At 45.6% G+C, this 23209-nt stretch overlaps 1 protein-coding gene across 1 annotated transcript; it reads right to left on the minus strand.

The window, feature by feature from the left end:
- Positions 1-1422: 1422 nt before the first annotated feature.
- LOC8029433 (DNA polymerase interacting tetratricopeptide repeat-containing, protein of 47 kDa) lies at positions 1423-23077 on the minus strand. The gene is made up of 10 exons (XM_029995151.4): positions 22650-23077; positions 22453-22567; positions 21420-21581; positions 21089-21166; positions 19855-19922; positions 19401-19457; positions 17990-18076; positions 14037-14324; positions 12965-13047; positions 1423-1583 (listed from the first exon to the last, which is right to left on the minus strand). Exons 1-10 carry the CDS (start codon positions 22767-22769, stop codon positions 1490-1492), a joined length of 1152 nt encoding a protein of 383 aa, XP_029851011.2. The 5' UTR covers positions 22770-23077; the 3' UTR covers positions 1423-1489.
- Positions 23078-23209: the final 132 nt, after the last annotated feature.

The raw sequence follows: 23209 nt of genomic DNA on the forward strand, positions 1-23209 counted from the left end.
ATTCTGGCTGGAATTGGTATTGCAGATGGCTAATTAAGCATTGTTTCAAATTTTTAATGAATATCTCACAAATTTCGTATAGATAATATTGCCGTATAAACATCCAACTTGTTTCCGTAGTATGTGGGAATTGATGCATTTTTATTAAAACAGTACTGATTATTTGTTTAAATTGTCCTAAGGCTGGAACTTTTATTCTGGAGAACAAAGATAAAACAATTACCCATTATGTATTAGCATAGTCTTTGCGGGGAAATACCACTGTAAAGCCGGGTGGCTTCTTTTCAACCCAATTATAGCAATGGCACTTTTTTTCCAAGGCAAATTTTGGAATTTTTCGGAAAATGTTGATCCAGACATTTGGAACTTTCAGATGAAAGGCCATCTGCATGTGATTTCACATAGTAGAATTGATGATCTGCATGTGCCTGTTCTGTAGGAACAACACAATCCAAAATGGAGCTCTCTCAGCATTGGTCTATGGAGATTGAAGGTCACCACGAAAGTGTGCAAGGAGAAAAACACCTTGCCTGCCTTGGTTCCACATTGGCCTTTCCTCCTTGCAGCAATTATGGGTGAGGAGATGGAGCACAAGTGAGGAGACATACCCATTTTGGATATTTGTTGCACCGTGCTACAAACAAGTTTGTCCCCGGTGATATGACACACTTGATTGTCACTGAAGATGTAAAGTGTTCAGTTAGTGCTCTTTTTGAACAGATGTTTAGCACATGTAGCACTTGGCTAGCAATAGCGTACAATGCTGGTTTTTTCGGTAGCTATGAACATTGAACTACAGTCTTGTTGCCGAAGCTAACTTGCCAGATTCTGAAATGTTTGTTACAAGATGAATGGCACAAGAGGATTGTCGTAGCAATGACAGATGTTTTGCACCATATAGTAGATTAGAGAGCCATTGTGATAAACACTGTTACAAAACATATTTTTACAAGGTCCCACGAGGACCTGCGCAGACATTGTTCCGGAGAGACTAAATACGGATAGCTGAAGGTCTGAGCCCTTTTCTAGCTGCAACTTTTTGCAAAAAAAGCACCCGTTCTCTGCCGTACCTTTTCGCAAATAGCACTGTGGTTAGAAAAATCTCAATCATACGTCTCGTTCGCCGAAATTTTTTCAGATCGCGCTAACTGCTTATTAATCTTATTTATTCCTCAATCCGCGCATAGTAGCGCGCCTGTCGCGAGTGTCGCGCGAGTTTAGACGCGCTTTTATCGTCCCGATCTAAGTCAGCGGAGGCCTATAGAATCTTTCGTACAGATTATCGACAAACAAAGGTGCATACGCTTTCAATACAATATTGCAGTGAGCCACATTTCCAGCTATTTATCTGCGCGCCTTGCTCACCACAAAAAGAAGAAAAAAAGTGAAAATAAATGTTGCCAATTTTAAAAATACATTGTGTGCGTCGTCACATTTTTATTTGGGAAGACTGGGGCGGTTTGCTGCTTTTGTTGACGGTGGCCAGGTGTCACTGCTTTCCGGTCTCTCTGAGAAAGCGAGCCTCGTAGGCACTGCCTTTTGGAAGGACCCAGAAGGACGGGGTTCCGTTGTCCACCTGAAACCTGCGAGGCAAAGTCAAGGTGAGAGAGGGCAAGGGTCTTGGAGCTTCTACCTAAAGGCCTGACGAACACTTCGCGCTTTCCTCTTTTGACCTTGCCCCAGTTAACATCTTCTAGATAAGAAAGCCTAAGTGCTTTCCTTTGCCACTGAAGAAGGCCATCCTAGGCCATAGGTTGGACACGAGTGCTAAGTCATCGTTCGACAAGAACAGATGTCCAATCGGCGAGAGCCCCAGCTGAATGTTGACGCCGTAGTACGGTGACCTTTAGTGAGGCACAAAAATTCAGCACTTGGGCTTTCTTATATAGGAGGTGTTGCCCCAACTTGGCACCCCTTGCAGCTTAGGAGAAGGGAGAGCCAAGAGGATTGCCTTCCCTGCAGAACACCGTCGGCCTTTAATGCAGACATGTTTTTTCGGTCCTTTTCTATGAAAAAATTGTCACGAACGACTGGCACGCTGGGAGCGTTGCACAATGCTAAGGGAAAATGAGAGTAGGGGACTCTTTTTTTAAAAATATTTGCTCTAGAATAACAAAACTTCAGCTAATTATAAAGTTTATTTAAAAAAAAGAAACAGGTATTAGTTTTAATATAGCTTCTTTAGTTTTCTTTCCGGAGGCAGAAACAACTACATAGGCATCTAGGAGCACTAATTTTTTGCAACGAGCATGGTGCAATAGCTTATTATGGTCCCTATGAAATGTAAAGTGCCAGTATCTAGCCAAAAGCAGTGTACAAACTTCTAATTTAATAATAAAAAAAAAAAGATTTCAAAGCCTTTTTTTAAGCCTTTTATAATTTAGTTTCTTTATAAAAAACATAAGATATTGGAATTCCAAATAGATATTTGTGCTCTTCGTATCATTGAGATAATACATGCACTTTTTTTTTATTATGATTGGAAGAATCTAAGTACCAAAAACAGATTGCACAAACTGTGAAGACAACCCAAAGTTGCAAATCAAGAAAAGTGCATTTGAAAGTTCAAGAGATGCATACTCTGCAAATACGTGAAACATGGCCAGAACATACGTAGGGCGTTCAGGAAACATTCGGACTCAACGAACCCGATGTTGAAGGTAGCCCCACCGAGCACCAGAGCCGTTTGGGCCGTCTCGCTTCTGCGCACAAAGACTAGCCCCGCGCCCAACGCTTAGAACAGATTCCGGCTCCGAGCCGATCAACATATTACACCCTTTCTCGTACCGATCCACCGTTCCTTAGTGCAATATACGACACCCGTCTCGCACTGTATGCTGTGACTTTTCTGGCCCCTCTTGCACCATGTGCCGTCAGGCATTAGCTACAATAGCTGTTCATACCACGTCGGCATTTCGGTATTCACAAGGTTTCGCTTGACAGTTTCTGTGACAGCGGCAGGAACTTTCTTGCTAGCAAAGGTGCTAGCAGGCCGGGAATTGCTTGGAAGTTGACAGTAAAACTCGCGCGAGCTCCCGTCATAGTTTCGCTCTGCGCTTACACGTCCCCATCCAATGCGGCACGCTTCAATGAAAACGTAAAAAAAAAAAAACCCACTCGCGGCACTTGCTCTTTTCAGTGTAGTTTGAGGGACAATGAAAATTCCTAGCGTTACCAGCCGACACATGAACGCATAGAAAATCTGGACTTCTGACAACCGGGGCAGACCACACCACTCACGATGTCGCACATCACTGAACTCGCAGAGTCATAGCCCAGTGTTCTGTATTATTTGTTTTCGAAGGAAGCCAGTGCAAACAAACAGAAACGGAACATTGATTGCGTTAAAACGGTCGCTGTTAACGTGGCTAGGCTTAGCACACCGCGGTAAACGTTCCTCCGCTGACCTCCTCCACTCGCGTTTGCATCGCCTTTTTTGAAACTTGTACTTGCTTCAGTAGTTTCAAAAGCAAAAATCATGCTTTTAGAGTTGCCAATTGCAAATCGAATTGGAAGTACGTAAAAAGTGCTGCTGTTCCGAGTGACGGCCTCTCGAAGATGGCGGATATTCGCATAAACTTGAGATTTTTCGAGCACTGCGAGACAGTAAGACACGTTTTTCCCCAAGTTCGTGTGCGAATATTGTTTTCATATTTTTACTCCTAACAGTACGATGTCCGAGGATAATAAAACGAGGAAAAACAAAAAAATCAACAATTTTCGAAATACCGTAAACTCGATTTTTTGCCTCACATCTTCCCTTAAGGTTATATATAAAGCTTGTAGAGGCTCACGTAAAATCGACGTAAGAAAGACGCCCCAGCGAATCTCAAACTTGCAGCGGCAGTTGGATAGTATAGCCACCGAGCTGCAAGCACAGCTACTCTGGAAGGGCCAATGATTTTCTTTGCATGCAAACATGCAGGCCAGAGTGGCACGTTTTGAGTGAAGATAATAAAATAAATATTAAATAAAACACATTAAAAATAGCAAAGAAAAAAAATAATAAGAATCTAGATAATAAAAATTGTGAAAAATCTTGCACAAACCACTTACTGAGTGTAGTTATTGTGCGGAATATTCTCCGCTCCCTGATCCTTGTCAGTATGATTCAGCCTGCATACTGTTCTCTCATTTATGACCCAACCTCGAAGTCCTCCACTTAGCGAATGTATCTTGCGGGGCTTCTTCCAAATATGGAGTTAATTTCTACGCAGCTACGTCGCCGACCGATTTTTCGGACTTTGCAGGGACCAAAAAAACGTCCGAATAATAGGGCAGTCCGAAAAATCGGCACATTAAAAGCTCGCCTCCAATACGTCTAAGCGAGGTTAAAAAGGCCGTCAATAGTGCCTTGCTTCAGGTTAAGCCTCCGCTTGCGTTTGGCCACTTTCTATTAGCTCGAAAATCGCTGCCTTCTTTTTTAGCGTTATGGTCTAGCACTTTCGTGCTTCTTAGCGACACTTCGCGGCGACGGAAAAACAGATGGGGCCATGACGTCCGAGCCAGCGTAGTCTGAAAACATGATTCACCGAGACGAGATGAGAGGCGAGAGTCCACGACTACAGAAAGGCGAACGAACAGAGAAAAATGGTGACAATGATGATGATAATGACGCGCAGCTAGAGAGCCCTAAAGGCGCATTCACAGTGGAAACACACGTCTCGTGGGGTGAATTTTTTGCTTATTTTTGTATTGAAAAAAGTCACGCGCCGAGGAGGATGACGCAGTGAGACGACACCCCTCGGATCCCAATTTTTCCCTCGACGCGCGCGCTTGAACCAATCAGCAAGCGTCCGGACGTGACGTGTCGGCCTTTTCCGGTTAGGACATGTTTTCACTGTTTTTATTTTCGACCCACAATGAAGGCGAAAAGGCAGAGGGGTCGGGGGATTCGTGCACTCGCCAAACGTGGCTGGAAGCATTTCAGTGTGGAGAGAAGCAAGCCGATTGGAACATCTGTCTGTGAGCAGTGTTTTATGTGGGTGTACGACGCTGGGAAACTAGTCTTCATCGTTTGCGTGAAAGCTGCTACCGAAGTTCGCGGCGTGTTCCGACGGTTCCGACCTCCGACTGTGCAGTAGCGATCACTCTCAATGTGTTGTGTAGTCTTTGTGTGCACTCACCACTACGGAATACAACAATTCTCCATCGAGAACACTCTGGCACAAAATGCGTGCAGTGTTAAAGGTACGGACGCGAAGGCTGTGGGATGCGCCGGCGTAGCACCATGCTTTGTTTTGCACAAAAACGCGGCAAAACAGCACCTTCTGAAGCTGCCCACTCGAGTCCGTGCCTTTCGCCAATGCTGCATATAACCGAAGTGTAAACGTATATGTCAGGGGTGGCCAAGCTGCGGCTCTTCACGTGTTAAAGTGCGACTCGCGGCTCCATCCCCGAGCCCTCCCACACACACACTCCCCTGCCTCCCTCTTGGTCAGACGAGCACTTCCCCAAAAGGGGAAAGGGAACGCATTTTAAATCGAAAGACAGGTTGCGGTTTGGTAGTCTTGTGCTACAGCTATCTTACGGGCAGTTTGACTGCTTTTGACTCGGATAGATTGAAAGTAGTTTGAGTTTCGTTTATTGCTCTGGACAAAAGTTTGACCCCCCCCCCCCCCCCTGCGGCTCTTGGAAGTTTCGTGGTTTTGTTTGCGGCTCTCGGGCCGGGTCAGCATGGCCACCCCTGGTACTACATGTAATCATCGCCGCTGTCCATTCAGTGGAAATGGTTGTCTCCCACCACATATGCAATCACAAAGGCAAGGCAACAACGATCGTGCGAAGCAGACGAATAAAGATATTCCGTGTTCTCTCGACAAATGCGAGGTTCCCCAAGAAGACGCTGCCGTCGGGTGGCCCTGTGTGACTGCTTCGTATTTTACGACGCCGGCGTCGACGTCAACCGCAACGGGCGTTTTTTGCTCAGTGTGAATGCGCCTTAAGCGTCACCTAGCAGTAGGACTTGGCAGTACTCAGGTAGCGCTGCCAAACCAAGCCAATCCATGTGCGACCAACACAGAATCTAGAATGGTGGCTTCTCGAAGGTGTCTTTTGCTGATTGCTCGCAACAATTTTGTCCAAAAAATCAAACATTTGGACTTCAAGCTATCCGAAATGGCGGTTGTGAATATGCACTATTTCTATCGGGTAGGTCACGGTTTCTCGTCTAGGTCCAAAATATGGAACCGGTACAAATCATTGCCATCCGATAAATCGGTCGGCGACTGATACCAGGCTACTGAAAACAATCTATGTAGTATTCAGAGCATTTTACCTAGACGACGGCAAACAAGACAAATCTGGCTGCAATGTCAGAGACTTTCTTTGGCCAGTAATGCTGATTTTAGTCTTTTCAAGAGACGGTGAAATGTTTGTGAACTTCCAAATTATATATTCTGCTCTCTCAGTGATGTGATTGGCCTAAACCGTTTTGGAGCACCTTTCGGAGCAGCCAAAACAGTGTTTTGGAGCAGCAAAAGTGGCTTTTGGAGCAGTCAAAACAGTGTTTCGAAGCACCAAAAGTAGCTTTCGAAACAAATATTCTTAGAAAAAAAAAAAAAAAAACTATATGTGTTTTAGGTGCTGGACAAACGAAGACCACTTTGCTCGCCGAAATGAACGAATTATAGTCAAGTTCGACCACCTAGGAGTCTCTCAAGATGTAACTGAAATGTCAATGACATGACAGAATTCGTAAATGCTTCAGTTAAGTGATACATATATATGTACCCACTATAGATAGATAAGAACCAAACTTCACATATTCAAATTTATTTGAAAACCAATCTTCACATATTAAAATTTATTTGAAAATGACCAGCTTAGTAGTAAATATCACAGCATTAGGTTGACTAGTGATATAATATAATAAATGGAACCAGTCCCCGACTGATGAAACACATAGCTACTGCAGTGTAATGCGAAATTGCACACAAGAAAAAGGTGCATTACAACTAGCGGGTACTTTTTGCTTTTCAAAACTTTTTGCAAAGCTGCTGCAAGCTTCGTTTTGGCTTAGGCTAGTTATGAATGTCCACTTTCAATGTCTCCAAAGAGACATTGAGACATCCCACAAGTATACAGTGCGGTAGGCGTTGCCGAGCAATTCTGAAAAACCGCTTGCCACCGTTTTACAGATTCCAGACGTGCCAGGTTTTCGTCAAAAGTAAACGTGAAGCAGTGCATTGCAAGAGTCCCGGCTGGTGCCTCTGTCGTGCAATCATGTTCGCATGCACGCCAGGGCAACTTCGGCAGGCTTGCAGCTGCACGTGCTTCGTCGTGCGAGCGGAGACGGCTGTTTGATCGAAACCGAAACCATGCCTCTCCGCTCTGTCGCCAACTGGTTTCCAAAACTATATGCAAAATGTAACTGCCCAGCATGCGAAAAAAAAACAACAGTCCAGCGACGCGTGCTTGCAAGGCCGGCAGGCGAGGTACAAGCTAAACATACAGAAAAAAAGAATCTGAGCGCATCGATGCAGGACAAGTCAACGTCAAAACGTTTTGGAGTGCTTTGTGCAACGATTGAACTCGAGACAGACAAGCGCGCAGTGGGGGTTCGGCGTGCAGACATTACCTTTTTTTCTTTAGCTCACTTCTCTTCACCAACTTTCTTGCGCGACAGATTTTTCATGTACTGGGGTCCCTCTCGAAAGAAAGCCACCCAAGAGAAACCTAGGCAATCAACACTTAGACACAGCAGTCTCCGAACTAACGAGGGATTTTTTGTAGTAGCGTATGTTTTAAACAAAAACAGGAATGTTGATGAACATGCGGCGGTCCTTATGTTTCAGTTTAGGAAGCTCCATATCTGTAGCGACATGCGGACTGGCAAGCAGGGACCAAATATTGTTTTCCCACGGCCGTTGCTTGCAGAAGCGAGAGCTTCAGCTCAAAAAGTAACTTTCGCCGCGCAAAACGTAATTTCGTTTCAAAGTGTGACGGCATGGCTGGTACCTAGCACGTTAGCGTCGGAGCGTCCGCACACGCCCGCATCTATGGTTAAAAAAAATTTTTAAAAAACGCGAGACGAGATTTACGAGACGACGAGGGCGCGAAAGAAGACACGGCGGGAAAACCCATGCGCGACCGGATGGACGATTGATGTAACTAAAGCAAGGGTGCAGGCGAGCTGGTTCAATACTGACATTGGAGTTTTGTGCCTGTCCTACGTCCCTTTTCCCCGGCTCCAGGGTTACAATGTAACAATTGATGCAGGGTACTTCGTGTCGGGTGGCCGCTTGCGCCACCTAGCTCACGCATGCTCAATTACGGTACTCAGTTTAGTTTCGGTTTCGGAATGTGTCCAAAACTGATCCTTTGGCGCAGGCTTGGCGCAGATTACCCATATTTTGGCAAAATGTAGCAAAATGTAGCAGGGTTAGCCCCTTGGCGCAGTTTGGCGCAATTGGCGCAGCAATCACATCACTGCTCTCAACAATGATTGCTACATATATTCTGGCAAATAATGATAAAGAAAAACAAACAGCATCACTGGGAGGATCTTTTTGTGACAGTTCAACAACAGCAAGTTCAGTGTTGTAACGTAAAAAGAAGAAAAACATCAAACTAAGAAAAAATAGTGCTCGCAGTTCTAGTTTAAAAAAGCATATTTATGTACTTTCCAGTCGAATTGGGGATTAACGCTATGCAAAGAGGTGCTTAACAATCTGAGTGTGGCAAAAACTTAATTTTAGATGACCAATTTCGGATTTTACAATTTTTAATAATTCTGAAAGATTTCGGTCTCCCAAGAGCCTTGTTTGAATGTTCAGAGAGATTTCACTCTCCCAACAGGTTTCAAAAAATTTAACCAGAATGAGCTACAAGTTCCCTCTATTCTCATCGTAAGAGGCCGACTTGGCAGGCTTGGTTGGTTCTCTATTACTGCCATTAAGAAAAAAGCTGGCTGGCAAGAAACCGGATAGCCCTTCTCCCCCGAGTGGCATTTTCTCGTTGAGACTACTAGATGGTTTCGTTGTCTTTTCTGTGTTGCTAACTTTGACAAGCACAACTTAGTAGAGTATCAGTCGTCAGAAGATCATTTTCTAGTTGGCTTCGTTGAGGGTTGCGAGAGTTTTCAGTTGGGGGGCCGGGAAAACACTTAGTTGAAAATTAACCTCAAAAATGTGCCCCCCCCCCCCCAAAAAAAAAAAAATGTGCACGCGAGCAAGGATTGATTTTCTTTAGTGGTTTATGAATGTGAAGTGCCTACCCTGAGCACTATTATTCAGTGTGGAAAATTCATTTCGTGGTCCTTTTGAGTTTTGGCTTATGGTGGATTCGGATATACCGTAAAATTCCGAGAGATGCCCCACCCCCGAAAGATAGCCCACCCCTATTTTTGGCTTGATTTGCTATTTTTTTTTAAACACCGAAAGATACCCGACTTCTAATAATAGTACTATTGGGGTCAATGATGACCTCGGCGTAAATGTGGCTAGTTAGCTATGGTGGAATATAAGCGAACGTTGCTAGCTGGGAAGTACAGTCATCTTTGCTTCGTTGCCCCTCGCCACCATAACAAGCTTGAAAGGAACATGACCTAAAAATAGTAATGTTTTAAAATTTTCTTCATTGTACACCGAAAGTTAGGCCACTCCATCTATTCACCTGATTTGCTCTTGATGTTAGGTGGGTTATCTCTCAGGATTTTACGGTAAGCAGTGGTGCACTCTTTCAGCAAGGTGTTTCTACTTCCAAGCAAGCTTGCAAGTACAAACAGCAGAACAAGACGGACAGAGCAAAAGGAGACTGACAAAAAACAGTGCTGAAACAATGAAAAGGGCCCAAAGCGATAGAAATGAAGTTTAATAACATAGAAAAGTGGGTTAGCTGGTTCATTCTTAAAAGTACAAACAGTGCAATGACACAGATGGAGTAAAAGAAGAATCTCAAACAACAATGTTAGTTGTGCTTGCACTTTTAAGAAGGAACCAAGTTCCAATAGACTGGCTGTGGATAGTATCTCTACAGTGTAGTATAACAGAGACACTAGCCCTGCTTGCAAGGTATTTCCATACATTTGCTGGTAACTAATGCAATAGTGTAACTAGAATGCAATAGTGAGTCTGCTCAGATTGTGAGCAGACTCTACACTCTGCAGCTTCACTGCAATGCACTAGTGAACGTAGACGAAGCAAGCCACCTGAGGAAGTGGGCATGCATAGGATGTACAGTCAAACCCTTTTATAACGAACAGCAGGAAACGCTACGATCAGTTCGATATAACAAGTAATTCAATATAGCAAAAACCATTTACAACGAACCTCCACGATGCCTTCGTTTCAAGGCGAGAGTTTCACTTTCTTTCTCATTTCTTCGCTTCCGCCTTGTAACAACGCGCTAAAAAGATTTTTTTTTTTGCATACTTGCAGAGTTTGATTTTTAGTTTATCTCCCCTTCTGCATTGCTTCTCTTCAAGAAAAAACCGTTTTGCAATGAAAAGCTTTTTTTTTTTTTTTTCTGTGCATGCGAGCAGAGTGTATTTTTTAGCTTTTTCAACTTCTGAATCGCTTCTCTTAGCTCAATTTTGTTCGCAACATGAGCCTTTGGAATTTTCTTTACTACCTTTTTTTGGAGGTGAAGATACAGGCTAGAAGACGATTGTTTGCGCGTTTTTGGAAGCCTTCTCCGGGGGGAAAAAGTTCGATATAGCCAATATGTTGTTCGTTATAAAAAGTACTTTTTACATGCATTTTTATTTAAATTTTCCGTGAATTCGATATAGACAATAATTCGTGTACGTGGGTTTGTTCTAAATGGGTTTCACTGTATACATATGAGGCACTGCTACTCCAGACAGTTTCTGTGCAAATACAGCTCTTGCTTGTTTCCTTAAAGGGAAACTCCGCTTCATTCTCAGTTGTTAGCAAACACTGAGACTCTCTTTAGTATCATCTAGAGAAACCGAATGTCAAATATTATAACGTAATACCACCTAAAAGATTACTAAACCGGCCGACAAAAACTGAGATGCGCGAAGTCACCAAAATCCGCTAATTTAGCAGGCGAGGTGCGGCGCAGCCAACGTTGTACTTCCGTTGTGGCTGACGTCTGTTGCATACGCAGTTTTTTTTTTGTATTTTCTTTTCCAGGGATAGCTTACCAGGCGGCGCTACGGACGCGCTCCACGTCTGAGCAAGCAAAGAAGCGAGACAGACAAAGAAAAAAAAAATGAATGAGAACAAGAGAAACAAAAAGAGAGAGAGAGAGTTCTACGGGATGAGTTTCGCTGACATACATGCCAACCGGTGCCAACAGACTAACCGCAAATACTATTTGCTAACCGCCTCGGTTGCCGCCTACATAGCCTGCTTCGTCGCTGCTTGCGTTCCCTGTTCGCGGCCGCGGCTAGGCCCGCCCTCCCTCCTCCCTCCTCGTTCTTCCCCTCGCATCCGCGTCCTTCCTGGGTTACCGCTGGTAGATTACGTGACCCATTGTATTTCACGTGGGTACGTATGCAACTGACGTTGAGGGTACAATGTTGTCCGGCTGTGCCGAAGTTTCAGTTTCGGTTTGCGATTATGGTAAATAACAAATCGCACGAAAAATATTTTGCTTTTAATGAGACAAACGGTCTAGGGTTGTTTTGAAGCACTTTTCACGTTTATATCACCCACTATCTCAAAATTTCCGAAATCGAGCGGAGTTGCCCTTTAAAGCGACAATGAAGACAATTTTATTTAATTTTTTTTAAATGATGTTTTTATGCTTCTTGGGAACAAAGCGTGCTGCCTAATTTTTTGTAGACATTTGTGATGTATATTTTTGTGCTTACGAAAGAGGTAAAGAAACCGAAACTGAACAATCTCCATTCTTGTTTCTGGGCCTCCGAAAACGGAGGTGACATAGGGAGTGACGTCAAGTGCGAATAGTCGGTATCGGCAGTATTTAGATCGAGCTTCTGGTTACCGCGGTGGGTTATAGCAGCGCGGTGGCGCGGTCGTTTCGTCGAATCTGCCAACATGGACGGCAATGCCACTCTCGCGAGCGAGTTCGAGCTTCTGTTTAGTGACCCAACACAAACGGAACGGAAGAATGTGTGTGGCGGCCTCCGCCATCCCCCGACGGAGACCGCCCAGCTGGTAACGAGCGGCCCGCATGCCGAAGGACAGGGACGCGGGGGAGATGCCGAGGGGAAAGCGGCAGCGATCCGGCCGTTCCGGGAACTGGTTTCTCCGCAGGGGACGCTCCCCAAGAAGGAGAAAATAAACAGCCCCATTTTTGATTTTCACCAAAGTCGGACGTCCTCTTTTCATCGTCAAAGAACACAAACAGCAACCCACACGTAAAAACTAGCGTCGCCCAAACGAAAAACTGGTCTTCGGTCGACTGTTAGAACAGCCATCTACAGCGCACAAATTTGGCATGACTACCATTTTGGAGAATCCTTCGAGTACCGTGTTCTTTTTTTTATTTTATTTTGTTTGCCCATAGTTGCTTGTTGGCCGTTTCGCGTCCAGCGTAGTGAAAAAAAAAGAATCATGCTGCTTTATTTTCAGTTTAGTATTCATTTCCGGTCCGATTTATACCTTTCAAGGTTATTCGAGCGGAAATTAGAACAGTATTCCTAAAGATCTCGAACCGAAACGTGGCCGAGGGCACGTCTCTCGTTTCGACCAATCGCCGACGCGTCTCTTGTGACGTCACGCTTCTTGGCCCCGCATCGGTCACGTGAGCTCTGCTTCTCCTGGCTTCTGCCGCAACTCTCGGGGCGCCGCCCCAGTCTATCCCGGTACGATTATTACCGTGGCTGTTTAATTGATTTGAACCGGCACACAAGCGCCGGTTTCGGCTGAAATTTGGGCAACATGGCCTGAGACGTGCCTGGAACCCAGTTCAATCGCTAAACAGATGTCCGAAATTGCCTTCATTATCCCTTTAAATTTGATTTCCCACTCCCTGCAATGAGCTCTCAACGGAAGACTGGCAGTATGCTGAATAAAGAACCACTACTTGCCTTTTGTCAAGAATGATTTCCTTGAGAGTACAGGTAGAAAGGACTGGCACAGGCACCCCAGAGAGCTTGTGTTTGAACCAAACCTGGAAATAGAAAACAAAGAGCTCTAAACAATACAGATGGGTATTCTCTGACCTTTCTATACTGCATCTATTTAGTCACATACACTCCACGAATGTGGCAGTCCTTCGGGTCTAAAACTGAATCTGCAGACATGGGAGAATTACTCAATGGACGTTATGAATCTGCCTCACAGCTTTCCTTGCGCTGCACAAGGCTATGGGTGATGCGAGACCAACTGCGTGAGCACACCGGTCCTTGTGACTCCAGCCTACCGTTCCGATATGCAAGGCTGCGTGCCCTGTCCACCATAACTCAATTCCTAACTTTCCCTTTCAGAATCTCCCAGACAGAAAAGCTTGCTCTAGATTCAGCAAACGTAATGAGTTGACGAAAGGGCTAGTGTGCAGGCCACCTGGCGTGGGTCCAGATCAATTAAAACTCGAGACTCGTTCCTCTCCACTTCTTCATCTTCGAGTCTCAATTAAGATAAATTGTTGAAAAAATTAGCACAAACTCGGAACTCACAAATGCCACGGCTTAAGTCCCCATGACGGACGTTTGAGCAACATCCACTTGGGTTAATATTTAAAACCATCGGGGCTTTTTAAAATGTGGCACGTCGAAAGCTCGGTATACTTTGCCGTGGCAACCATTCTCCGTCAAATTAAGGCCTGCTCACACACAGGCGTTTGCTTACGAGTGAGTTCCTGAAATCTGTTACGAGGAGAGAACACACTGGCACGCTGGTACCATCTGTGAGGTGACGCTGAAACTGCATCTCAGAGCGAAGGTTTTGTGGTGCTTGCGAGATCAAATGTACATACAGTGGATCGCGATAATTCAAACTCGGATATTTATTAGTTCTGGTTAATTCAAACAAGGTTTAAAAATTTTGTGGTTTCGCTACGTCTTCAGTGTATTCAAAAGCCGCTTAATTCGAACGGCGTTTTCATGTAGTTCATACTTTTGCACACTTGAACGACCAATAAAGGATAGAATTGGCACGCACCGTGACCTTCCCTGGGGCATAGCGACCGTCCGCATTCCACTCGGGCTGGTTGCCGGGGTCCCCGAAAAGGACGTCTGTCTGCTCCCCAAAGGTGCTGCGCTCGTCAAACTGCTGCACAAAGTCAGACTCCATTGTCTCCGGGTAGAGGAAGATTGCGGGCCACACGAGATCAGCCCCGTCGTCCGACAGGTGCACCCTGTGGCTCTGGAGAGCGGGATGAGTGGGCGTCAGCCGCTCCAACGCCTCCGCCGCTTCTTCTTCCGCCTCGGGCACTTTGATCCCTCGCTCCTGCGGCAGAAAACCGAGAAACACTGGATTCTCGGGGAGTGTGCAATGCCCGGCACTGTGGAAACGTGTAGCGGCTCTAGGGAAGTCACTAACCAAGCTGCGCTTTAGAGTAACCATACTTCAGTTATGTTGCGGGTTAGCGACACCATTGCCTGTTGTCACCAGCTTCTGCATGCAAGTGCTTGACAGAAAATTTGCAAACCACTTTCCATCCACCTGCTCGCCAACAGACGTCCGAGTGTCCTGAAGCCTTACCTAAAGCTCAGAAAGGTACCTGTGCGGCTCTAGACAACAGAAAGGCGGCACTGACGAGATGCGGGTGCGTAAATAAATGTCATGCAACGTGATGGAACGTGATGTCGGACAATGGGGAGCACACACACTCTGAGCACAGCCTTCAAGTGACTAGAGCAGCGGTCTCAAACTCATTGAATGCGGAGGCCAGATATTCCCTGGAGAAAAGTCGAGGGCCAACGTAAGCTGGGGGGGACGAGATATTTGATCTTGTACTCTCTTCATCTTGTAAACTTCCAGTTTTGCCCATCTTTAGCTTTTACTTGTTTTAGGACTTCCTTTGGGCCCTCACATGATGCGACAACAAGAATCAAACTGGCACCGCCCCACCATCGTGCTGGCATTTTTTGGAGATAGTAGAACACGGGAGAAAGCAAACTGTCATTCCCATTGCTCAATTCACAGAAAAATAATTTAAATTTAGTGTCTCGAAAAAAAGAAAAAAAAAATCTTCATACGACAGTTCTTGTTTCTTTGACAATATTTGCAGCAACAGTCTAAGAAAATACTAGTATTTTAATGGTAATACTTTCTGAAAGCAAGAATGCTGAGCTCATAGCTCTATCTTTGACAGTTCTTCCTGCTGAGAGAGAGCTTGTGCAGCCGAGGTGCGTCCTCGAGCAAACAGCTCACATTTGCAGCCTAGTAGCGGAATAGACCTTTGGCTGAATTACCCCAGCACAGTGAGCGGCATTTGACCTTTCAAAACAGGTTCTGTAGCAGGTAAAATATTGGTGTGGAGCAGCTGCTGACGTTTTTGGAACAGATGCATACATCTCTTAGCACATCACTTTGAGAATGAAAAAGTGATTGCATCTCAACAAGTTCATTTATGATAGTGATCGAGGGTTCCTCTTTGATACTTCAGTGGTATATAGTTATTACCGTTTGTGATAAAAATAGATAGGGCATAAAAGAAACACAGTCTTCTTAAATAAGGCTCTAGTCAGAGTAGGTTTCATTTACAATGGATAATAAAAAAATGGTTAAAGAGGGAATCATAGTGCAACACTTCATTGGGATAAATCCGCTCTCTCCTCCATTTTACACTCGGTAGTTTTTTTTGCCTTTCAATATAATTTCTGTAAAATGCCAGCAAGAACCAGCTTATCTGCTAACATGTCTACCAATAAAAATGTGTCCCGTAAGTTTAATAAACCTACCAAACTTGACACTCTAATGTTGTTAACTGCAAAGACAACCGCCCAAAAATATTGTTAACGCCTACACTCGCGCTTTAAAGGTGACACTGCTCTTTAGCGGTGTAGGAACCAGGGTTACGTCGAAGTTCGCTGCTCTTTTGATCGACAGCTGCACAGGAACTACTGTGGCTACGGTTTTTATTCAAATATATATATATAGACCCTCGTTTTTTTCTCTTTCTTTCTGTGCTGTTTTTCTTCTTTTTTTAGATTAGAGAATAACTCACAATTAGGACAAAGAAGTTCGACCCGTAATATTCCTGATAATAATTTGCGTGCCTATCGTGCCCAAGCCAGGCACTCCTCCAGATCAGTCGCTGCTCCTAGCACTCCGGTGCAAAGCAGTGAAGCTCGACGCATGCACGCTAGTGAAAAGCGAAGGTTGTATGTGAGCGGCGCAAGTGCCAGCGGTATTCTGCAGCCAGAGATCGAAGGCATGTGGTAGAAATGATAATTGAGTGATCTTATCAGGAGTGCAAGACCCTGGTTCTGTTTTATCACGGTTGCCGCAATCGGCAGTCCTCCTATCTCGCAAAGTTTCCTCGGGACCCTTAGTTCCTGACATCGTCTAGAAATTTAGACGGCGTCGGCGATCAACCAGCCAGCGCATCAACCGCCCAGAACGGTTGATGCCCAGCATCAACGGCTCTGGCCCGTTGATCCGCAGCATCAAAGCGCCACATCATGGCATTCGTCATCCTCTTGCACGAGTTCTTTCATCGGCTGAACCAATCAAGTGCAGCATATGTCCTGTGACTTGCGCCTTTAGTATGTGTGCTTGTGGTTGCATGCGTTCCAGCCTTCGACTGTGCTCTGTCCTAAGATGAAACAAACTATATGGTAAGTAGAGACGCCGAAAAATTAATATTTGCACAAATTTTCTTTCCTACTTCTCCAAATATTAGGGTTCACCAATAATAAAACATTAATTTTTTTTGCTTTAAGCCCATCTTGGTGCAGGTGTGGCACAATTCTTAGCAAAAATGGCATTTTGGCACAAGATGTAGCAGACTTTCGTTCATGGCACTATTTGGCGCAAATAGCGCAACACTTCCATCACTGCAGGGATCGAAAAGAATCTTGGGAATGTAAGCACACGTGCCGCGCGCGTTCACTTTATTCATATTAAATGTTCCAAGTAAACAACCAAATTAAGATAATGATGAACGGGTGTGCAGTATGGTATTCTTGCTTTAGAACAGTTACTGTTGCAGAAGGCAGGACACACAGCTCGTGCAACTACACTCGCACACTCTCCTTGAGTTTGGATAATATAACAAAAAGTCTGTCGTCATACAGATGGATTTAACGTGATGAAAAGCTGGAAAGCAAAACCCAAAAAGACACAAAGCAAATAAAAAATGAAAGCCGTTTACAATTACCTGTAACGCCGGTTAGAGCGCAGCTCTTGAGGAGGAAGATGGAAGCGTACTGAGGGATAGGGGACTCCTTGAGGTCATGTGACCTAAGGGGTCACGTGACCTAATGGGTCACGTGACCTAATGGGGTCACGTGACCTAATGGGGTCACGTGACCTAATGGGGTCACGTGACCTAATGGGGTCACGTGACCTCAGGGGCTCACGTGAACTTTGGGGGTCACGTGACCTCGGGGGTCACGTGACCTTAGGGGGTGTCACGTGACCTGGGGGGTCACGTGACCTCGGGGTGTCACGTGACCTCGGGGTGTCACGTGACCTGGGTGGGTCACGTGACCTCAAGGGGGGGGGGGGGGGTCACGTGACCTCGCGGTTACGCCGACGGCGACGCCGCTCAAGCCTGAAACGGGCCCCTAAGAGCTGCGCTCTAAAACAGTATAGTATAAACTATGTGAATATGTTATTAGAGCATAGCCAAGTTTCGAGCCTAAATGAAGCGGCGACATGAGACAAGCGCTCGAGACATGGGAACGGGGCCTGGGCTCAAAGACCGTTGCCCTCGGGCCGCGTCCCAGTGAGGCACGGGCCAGAAACCTGGACTAGAGCGTGTCAACGAGTCTCGGTACACGGCCACTGCGTCAGAACGGACGGCAGCGAGGTGCCGGCACCGCCACTGTCTATCTCGCTCGGACACAAAGAGGCAATTGCATCGCGCATAACGCTTTCCTTCCTTTCCGTACGTCTCTTTCCATCCAATAGTGGCGAGGCCAAGTCAGTTGGAAGAAACCCACCGCAAGTGCCGACCTCAATGCAGCGGCCTTTGCAGCTTCCCGTTTTGCCCGTTGCTGCTCTTTACGTCTGTCGCGTTCCTCCTGCTTCTGCAAAAACACACGAAAACGCCACAAAGAAAATTTTAAACAACATTCAACCTTGGTTATAATGCAATTAAATGCAAAGGTGCAAGCGGGCTGGACAAGAATGACAAAAATATTTTCGTCATTCTCGTCCAGCTCGTTACTGATTTTGGATTAGGCACCCATTTGTACGCCAGAGGCAGTGCGAGAGGCCCTCGACACAAAGGAAACCGACGTTGTCTTCATTCCTGGCGAGCGAGTGCGCGCCCATCCTCCAGCCAGCGGACATGTGTTGGATAACGCCTTTCAAGGATGCTTTCGGGAATCGTTGGTCCTCCTCCTTGCGGGAAGGGGCTGTCACCGCCAGGATGTTGTCGGCTTTGTGTCCGAGGCTTGGGCATCTCTGTCGGAGGATACTGTCCTGACATCTTTCAAGCGCTGTGGCATCTCCACACGCCTCGACGGCTCAGAAGACGGCGATTTGAACCACCGCCTGGCATCTGTTAGCGGCGAACTGGAGATGAGACCCAAAGCTTGGGAGAGAATGTAGGATGAAGCACTGTAACTCGTCTTCAACCACAACGGCGATGCGTCTTTCGATGGGTTCAGCGATGACGAGAGGAACAAACGCGGATATACCACTGACGTGTCAAATGCGCCCACTTTTATATAATTTTTGGCACTTGACCCAAAAGTTTGCCCATCCTCCCGTATTTTTTACTCAATATCTTGGTAGTTTCGGTGGGCGTTCTCTCGGAATATTACGGTAGTCTCATTTCCCTGATTTGGACCTCATGTCCAGTAAGTAGTAACGCATATTCTAGAGAAGTGTAGGATAGAAACTTTTTCGGATAGAACATCTCCTTGTGGTTAGAGCTCCCAAAGAGTTTCTTAGGATAAGAACTCACTTTAGGACTTTATATTCTTGGCAAAGAGGCATGCTTGGCTCTTTGCTCCGCTGACATTTAACCCCTTAAGTGTCTTGGACGAGCTGAGATGGTCGGCCACTTCCTGGCTAAAAATGCCGTGCACGAGCTCAGCTCGTCCAGTGGTTTTTTCGGTTGCCCTCAGTAGTTTTGCGGCGCTGATCATAGATGGCAGCACTCGTATTAGTAGGCAAATATTTTTTTCGCCTCCGCTGACTTACGCGTAATAAACTTTTCAAACTTGATGTGTAATACTAGAGTAACAATTCAAAATAAAAAAAAAATCTGGCACTTTTAGGTTACTTTTGGGGAAAAAAATTTGGCACTTAAGGGGTTAATTCACTACCTCCTGCAATTTCAGGGAGAAAGTACTCCGTTGAAGTGACCACTTCTCAAAAGTGGGAGTAAAAAAGTCAACATACCACTTGTTTCTCAGCCTTGTCTTTGAGATCCAGCATGATGGCATTGCCAGGCTCCAGCTTCGAGTGAAACACAAACATGGTATGTGGTGAGGCTGACAATAATTGAGCGCAAAAAAAAATTGTTAGTGAGTGCTTACGCTACGCAGCAAGCAGGTGTTTCAAAATGCAAAATAGAAGCTTAATTAATCGCCGAAAAAGGACGATAGACACGGGATCGGTATTTTCTGTAAAAAAACCTTTTCCTCGGCAAAAGCTCCATCTTTTTTTCATTGTTTCCCGTCCTCTACACTTTTTATTCTTTATACAGTAATCAACCAAATATGCATGGTCAGAGAATTGGTTATCGTAAACCATAAAAATCATCCATTTGATATGCCAGCTTTATCGTCGGCATGCCTTTGTGCATGTCTTCCCCCCATTATTGGCTGAACTAGAAGTTGGGCAAAAAATTCACCTTCAATATTTTGCTGCACCATTCGAGACAGTCCTGTGCACGTTTCAACCCCCAGGAGCACAGTGCGGCTGCATATAAGGAAGTCAAGAATTGCCACTAAAGATCATGTAGAGGCCTCAAGTGTGGGTCACTATCCATGACATTGACAATCAAGAGAACTTTGCACAGTGCACAACACTATTAGTACAAACACAATATCGTGAGGTCCAGTTGGCTACTCTGAGCACTTGTTCCTACTGTTACACGCTTTCTCTCCTCCTGCAGCAGTGACATGACTTCTACAACCTCTCTTGTTGTGACAACCATTTAGCAGTGAACTAAACTACAAAATTTCCACTGCTTTCGTTTGGAAATTTGAGGCGATGCAATTTAAGTAATGCAATCACTCACACCGTGCTAAATCCGTGACATACACACTTTTTTGGTTGGAGTGCACTTTTATATATAGGGTGGTCCAAGTCGCCAGGTTTGATCTAAAATGGACCATAAACATTGACGCCTGCACGTAGCAATCAAAACTTTTCATCAAAGGTGTATTTCACAGGTCGTTTTTTTCTTGTAAAATTACAAAGCGTAGTTCTCTTTCTGTAAAAAATAAGGCCAAGAAACTTACCAGGGTCTACGCAGACGACAGGGGTTCAGTAACAGGGTGTGTTTGGCGTTCGTATTGATAGATGGCGTCGGGAGCAGCTTCTGAAGGTGCAGCCGACCAGCGAAAGAAAGCAGACGAAAACTGTTGGCAGCAAAAGTGCCGCAGTTATGCACACACATTTTTTTACTTTAAGTGTTGCTTTTATTCTCCGCATTTATTTTTTAACCGAAGGTACATTTCAAGAAGATTATGCTCATTTTAATAAACAACGGTGGTCGCGAGCCGTCGCGATAAGGAGGTAGTGCCATCTATCAATACGAGCACCAAACACACCCCGTTACTGGATCCGTCGTCTGCATTGCTGCCCGCCGTAGAGCCTGGCAAGTTTCTTGGCTTATTTTTTACAGAAAGAGAGCTACGCTTTGTAATTTTACAAGAAAAAACCGACCTGTGAATTGCACCTTTGATGAAAAGTTTAGATTGCTACGTGCAGGCGTCGATTTTTACGGTGCATTTTAGATCGAGCCTGGTGACTTGGACCACCCTATACATTAAGAAATAAAGAAAGCACCAGTAGTGAGAGTAAAAACTTCAAATTATCAGTGCCGTCAGCCCCAAAAGTCTCGAGAAAGCTGGACGAACCTCGGGTTAAGGCCTTGTTGTAACTGGGCTTCAGCTTGAGAGCGGACACCGCGTCTGCCAATGATGAGCCATAGTTTTCTGAAACGGAGCGACACGGGTAAATGGCAAACTTATCATATACATCCCACACTAGTGCCCTCAGTCCGGTGATTAGGCACCCAACTCTGTCGTCTCTTAGTAAAAGCAATGGATGGATGTGTGTGTGTGTACCACGAGACGTTTTTCTTAAAAATGTGTGACCCAGGCTGCATTTTGTTACTACATTATCGCACCAATCGCAAACACGTTCTCCAACCTTGCCCCAGAAAACGAAAGGACTGGCAGTGCTCACGCAAGCGGAAGTGTGCCGCAGCCCTGTTGCAGTACAGCTGCGCGTTCAGCTCGGTGTTGGTGCACTTCTGCTTTAGGCCCTCAGTGTAGGATGCGACGGCCCAGCGATACTTCTTCAGCTTGAAGTTGTTGTTGCCATCCTCCTTGTAGTTCTCTGCCAGCTCTGGAAGATGGACATTACAGTCATCGACGAGGATGACAGGGTGCCTCTTTCGAATGCCCTAAGGAGGCGCTCGATGCCTCGCACCCTGCTTTGGCTGCACGTGCACGCTCGAGGCTCGAGAGACTCCCAAGCGTTGTTGAAACCAGGAAGCTCGCGCTACGACTGAAACATCCTCGCTGCCGTTCTCATTCATTCAGCGGCTGTAGCGTGCAAATTGGGAATAAGGCTTTCAGGCTTGGTCGTGTGCAATCCAACACTCTTTTTGGTAACTGCGTGTCTTTATAAAGGACTAAAGGCCAAAGACGTACATCAGCAAGGTAGGATTGGTAGAATGTCCCTGAAAAAGAATCGCTCGTTTTCTCTACTTGCACTGAGGATAAGAAAAGTCTTTGGTTGTTCTCTACATGTTCGAGTCCTTCAAGGTTAAGATTAGAAGGCGACCACCTAAATGTGGAACCGCGCACAATGCAGGAGGTGTTGCCATTTGTTAAGCCTTCGGCGAACTATAAATGTTATATCCGCAACGTTTAGCTTTGCTGGGCTATTCAAAGTTTTCAAATTAGACGCTCCGCGCACCTGATGCTCACTTCGCACGCCAGCCGCTCTGGTCGTAGGGCTAATAGGAGCACTGGCTCCTCCGATTGAGTCTTCCGAACCTTTTTAGAATTCAATTCGGAGGATGAGAGCTTATATCCCCGACAGAGAAGTTCTGTAAACCCGCTCTTCAGTGATACACGCACCGTCCGAAAAGGGTGACTCAAATGGCACGAGCTCTCCGCGTCGTGCGTATAGCCATTTCCGTCCGAGATGCACGGCGTAGTGCGTATAGCTTTACTCTTAAACTCTAAAAAAAGAAAAGAAAAAGGCTCACCGTCGGGACCGTTCATGTCTGTGTCGTACTTCAGCTGTTGTAGGGCCTCCACCAAGGGCGGCATCTCGGTATCTTCGGGAAGTTTAGACGCGAACAGCGGGTGTTCCTCCATTTCCTACAACAGTCCGCGAGGTGACACAATCAGAACAGTTGCGCTTGGACACGCAACGCGTAGACCTCGGAAGATCAAGTGTTACCTTTTCCCACGTCTCCTCTTTCCAGCCATCCTTGTACTTGCCTGGCTTACAGTTCGCCAGATAATCTTCCGTATCCTGCTGAAGTTTCTCAATCAATTTGTTCCGTTCTTCAGAATCCATGGCGCCAGCGATACTTTTTTTCCCCTCCAAGAGCAGGCCCAGTGCGGTAGTTTGAAACGATCGTAACCAATGTACACTCGTAGAAGCGTTAGCACGCTTTTATCGCACAGTGGTTTAAAACCAGGCACCTCACGGAGTGTCGTATGGTACTTTAATGATAGAGTAAGCTCAGAAATTAATAAAGATGCGCCTGATTATGGGTGAAAGATGCGAAAAGTCGCGCACACAGTCGCGCACAAACGCACGTTCGCAGCGCCCACAGCGCCCACACGGCCCACACGTGTAAAATCGAGCCAGCGACTGTGGCTACGGCTGTGGTTACTCGGTTACTCTACCAGAAAAATCCATGTACAGTAACCAAAGCTAAAATCATTGTAAAGAAGAAACGTCGAAATCTGTATTAACCTATTACAAAATTTGTATATATTGCAAGAATATTT

The sequence above is a fragment of the Ixodes scapularis genome, unplaced genomic scaffold (assembly GCF_016920785.2).
Source record: "Ixodes scapularis isolate PalLabHiFi unplaced genomic scaffold, ASM1692078v2 PGA_scaffold1__304_contigs__length_218370807, whole genome shotgun sequence".
In the NCBI taxonomy this organism is placed as follows: Eukaryota; Metazoa; Arthropoda; class Arachnida; order Ixodida; family Ixodidae; genus Ixodes; species Ixodes scapularis.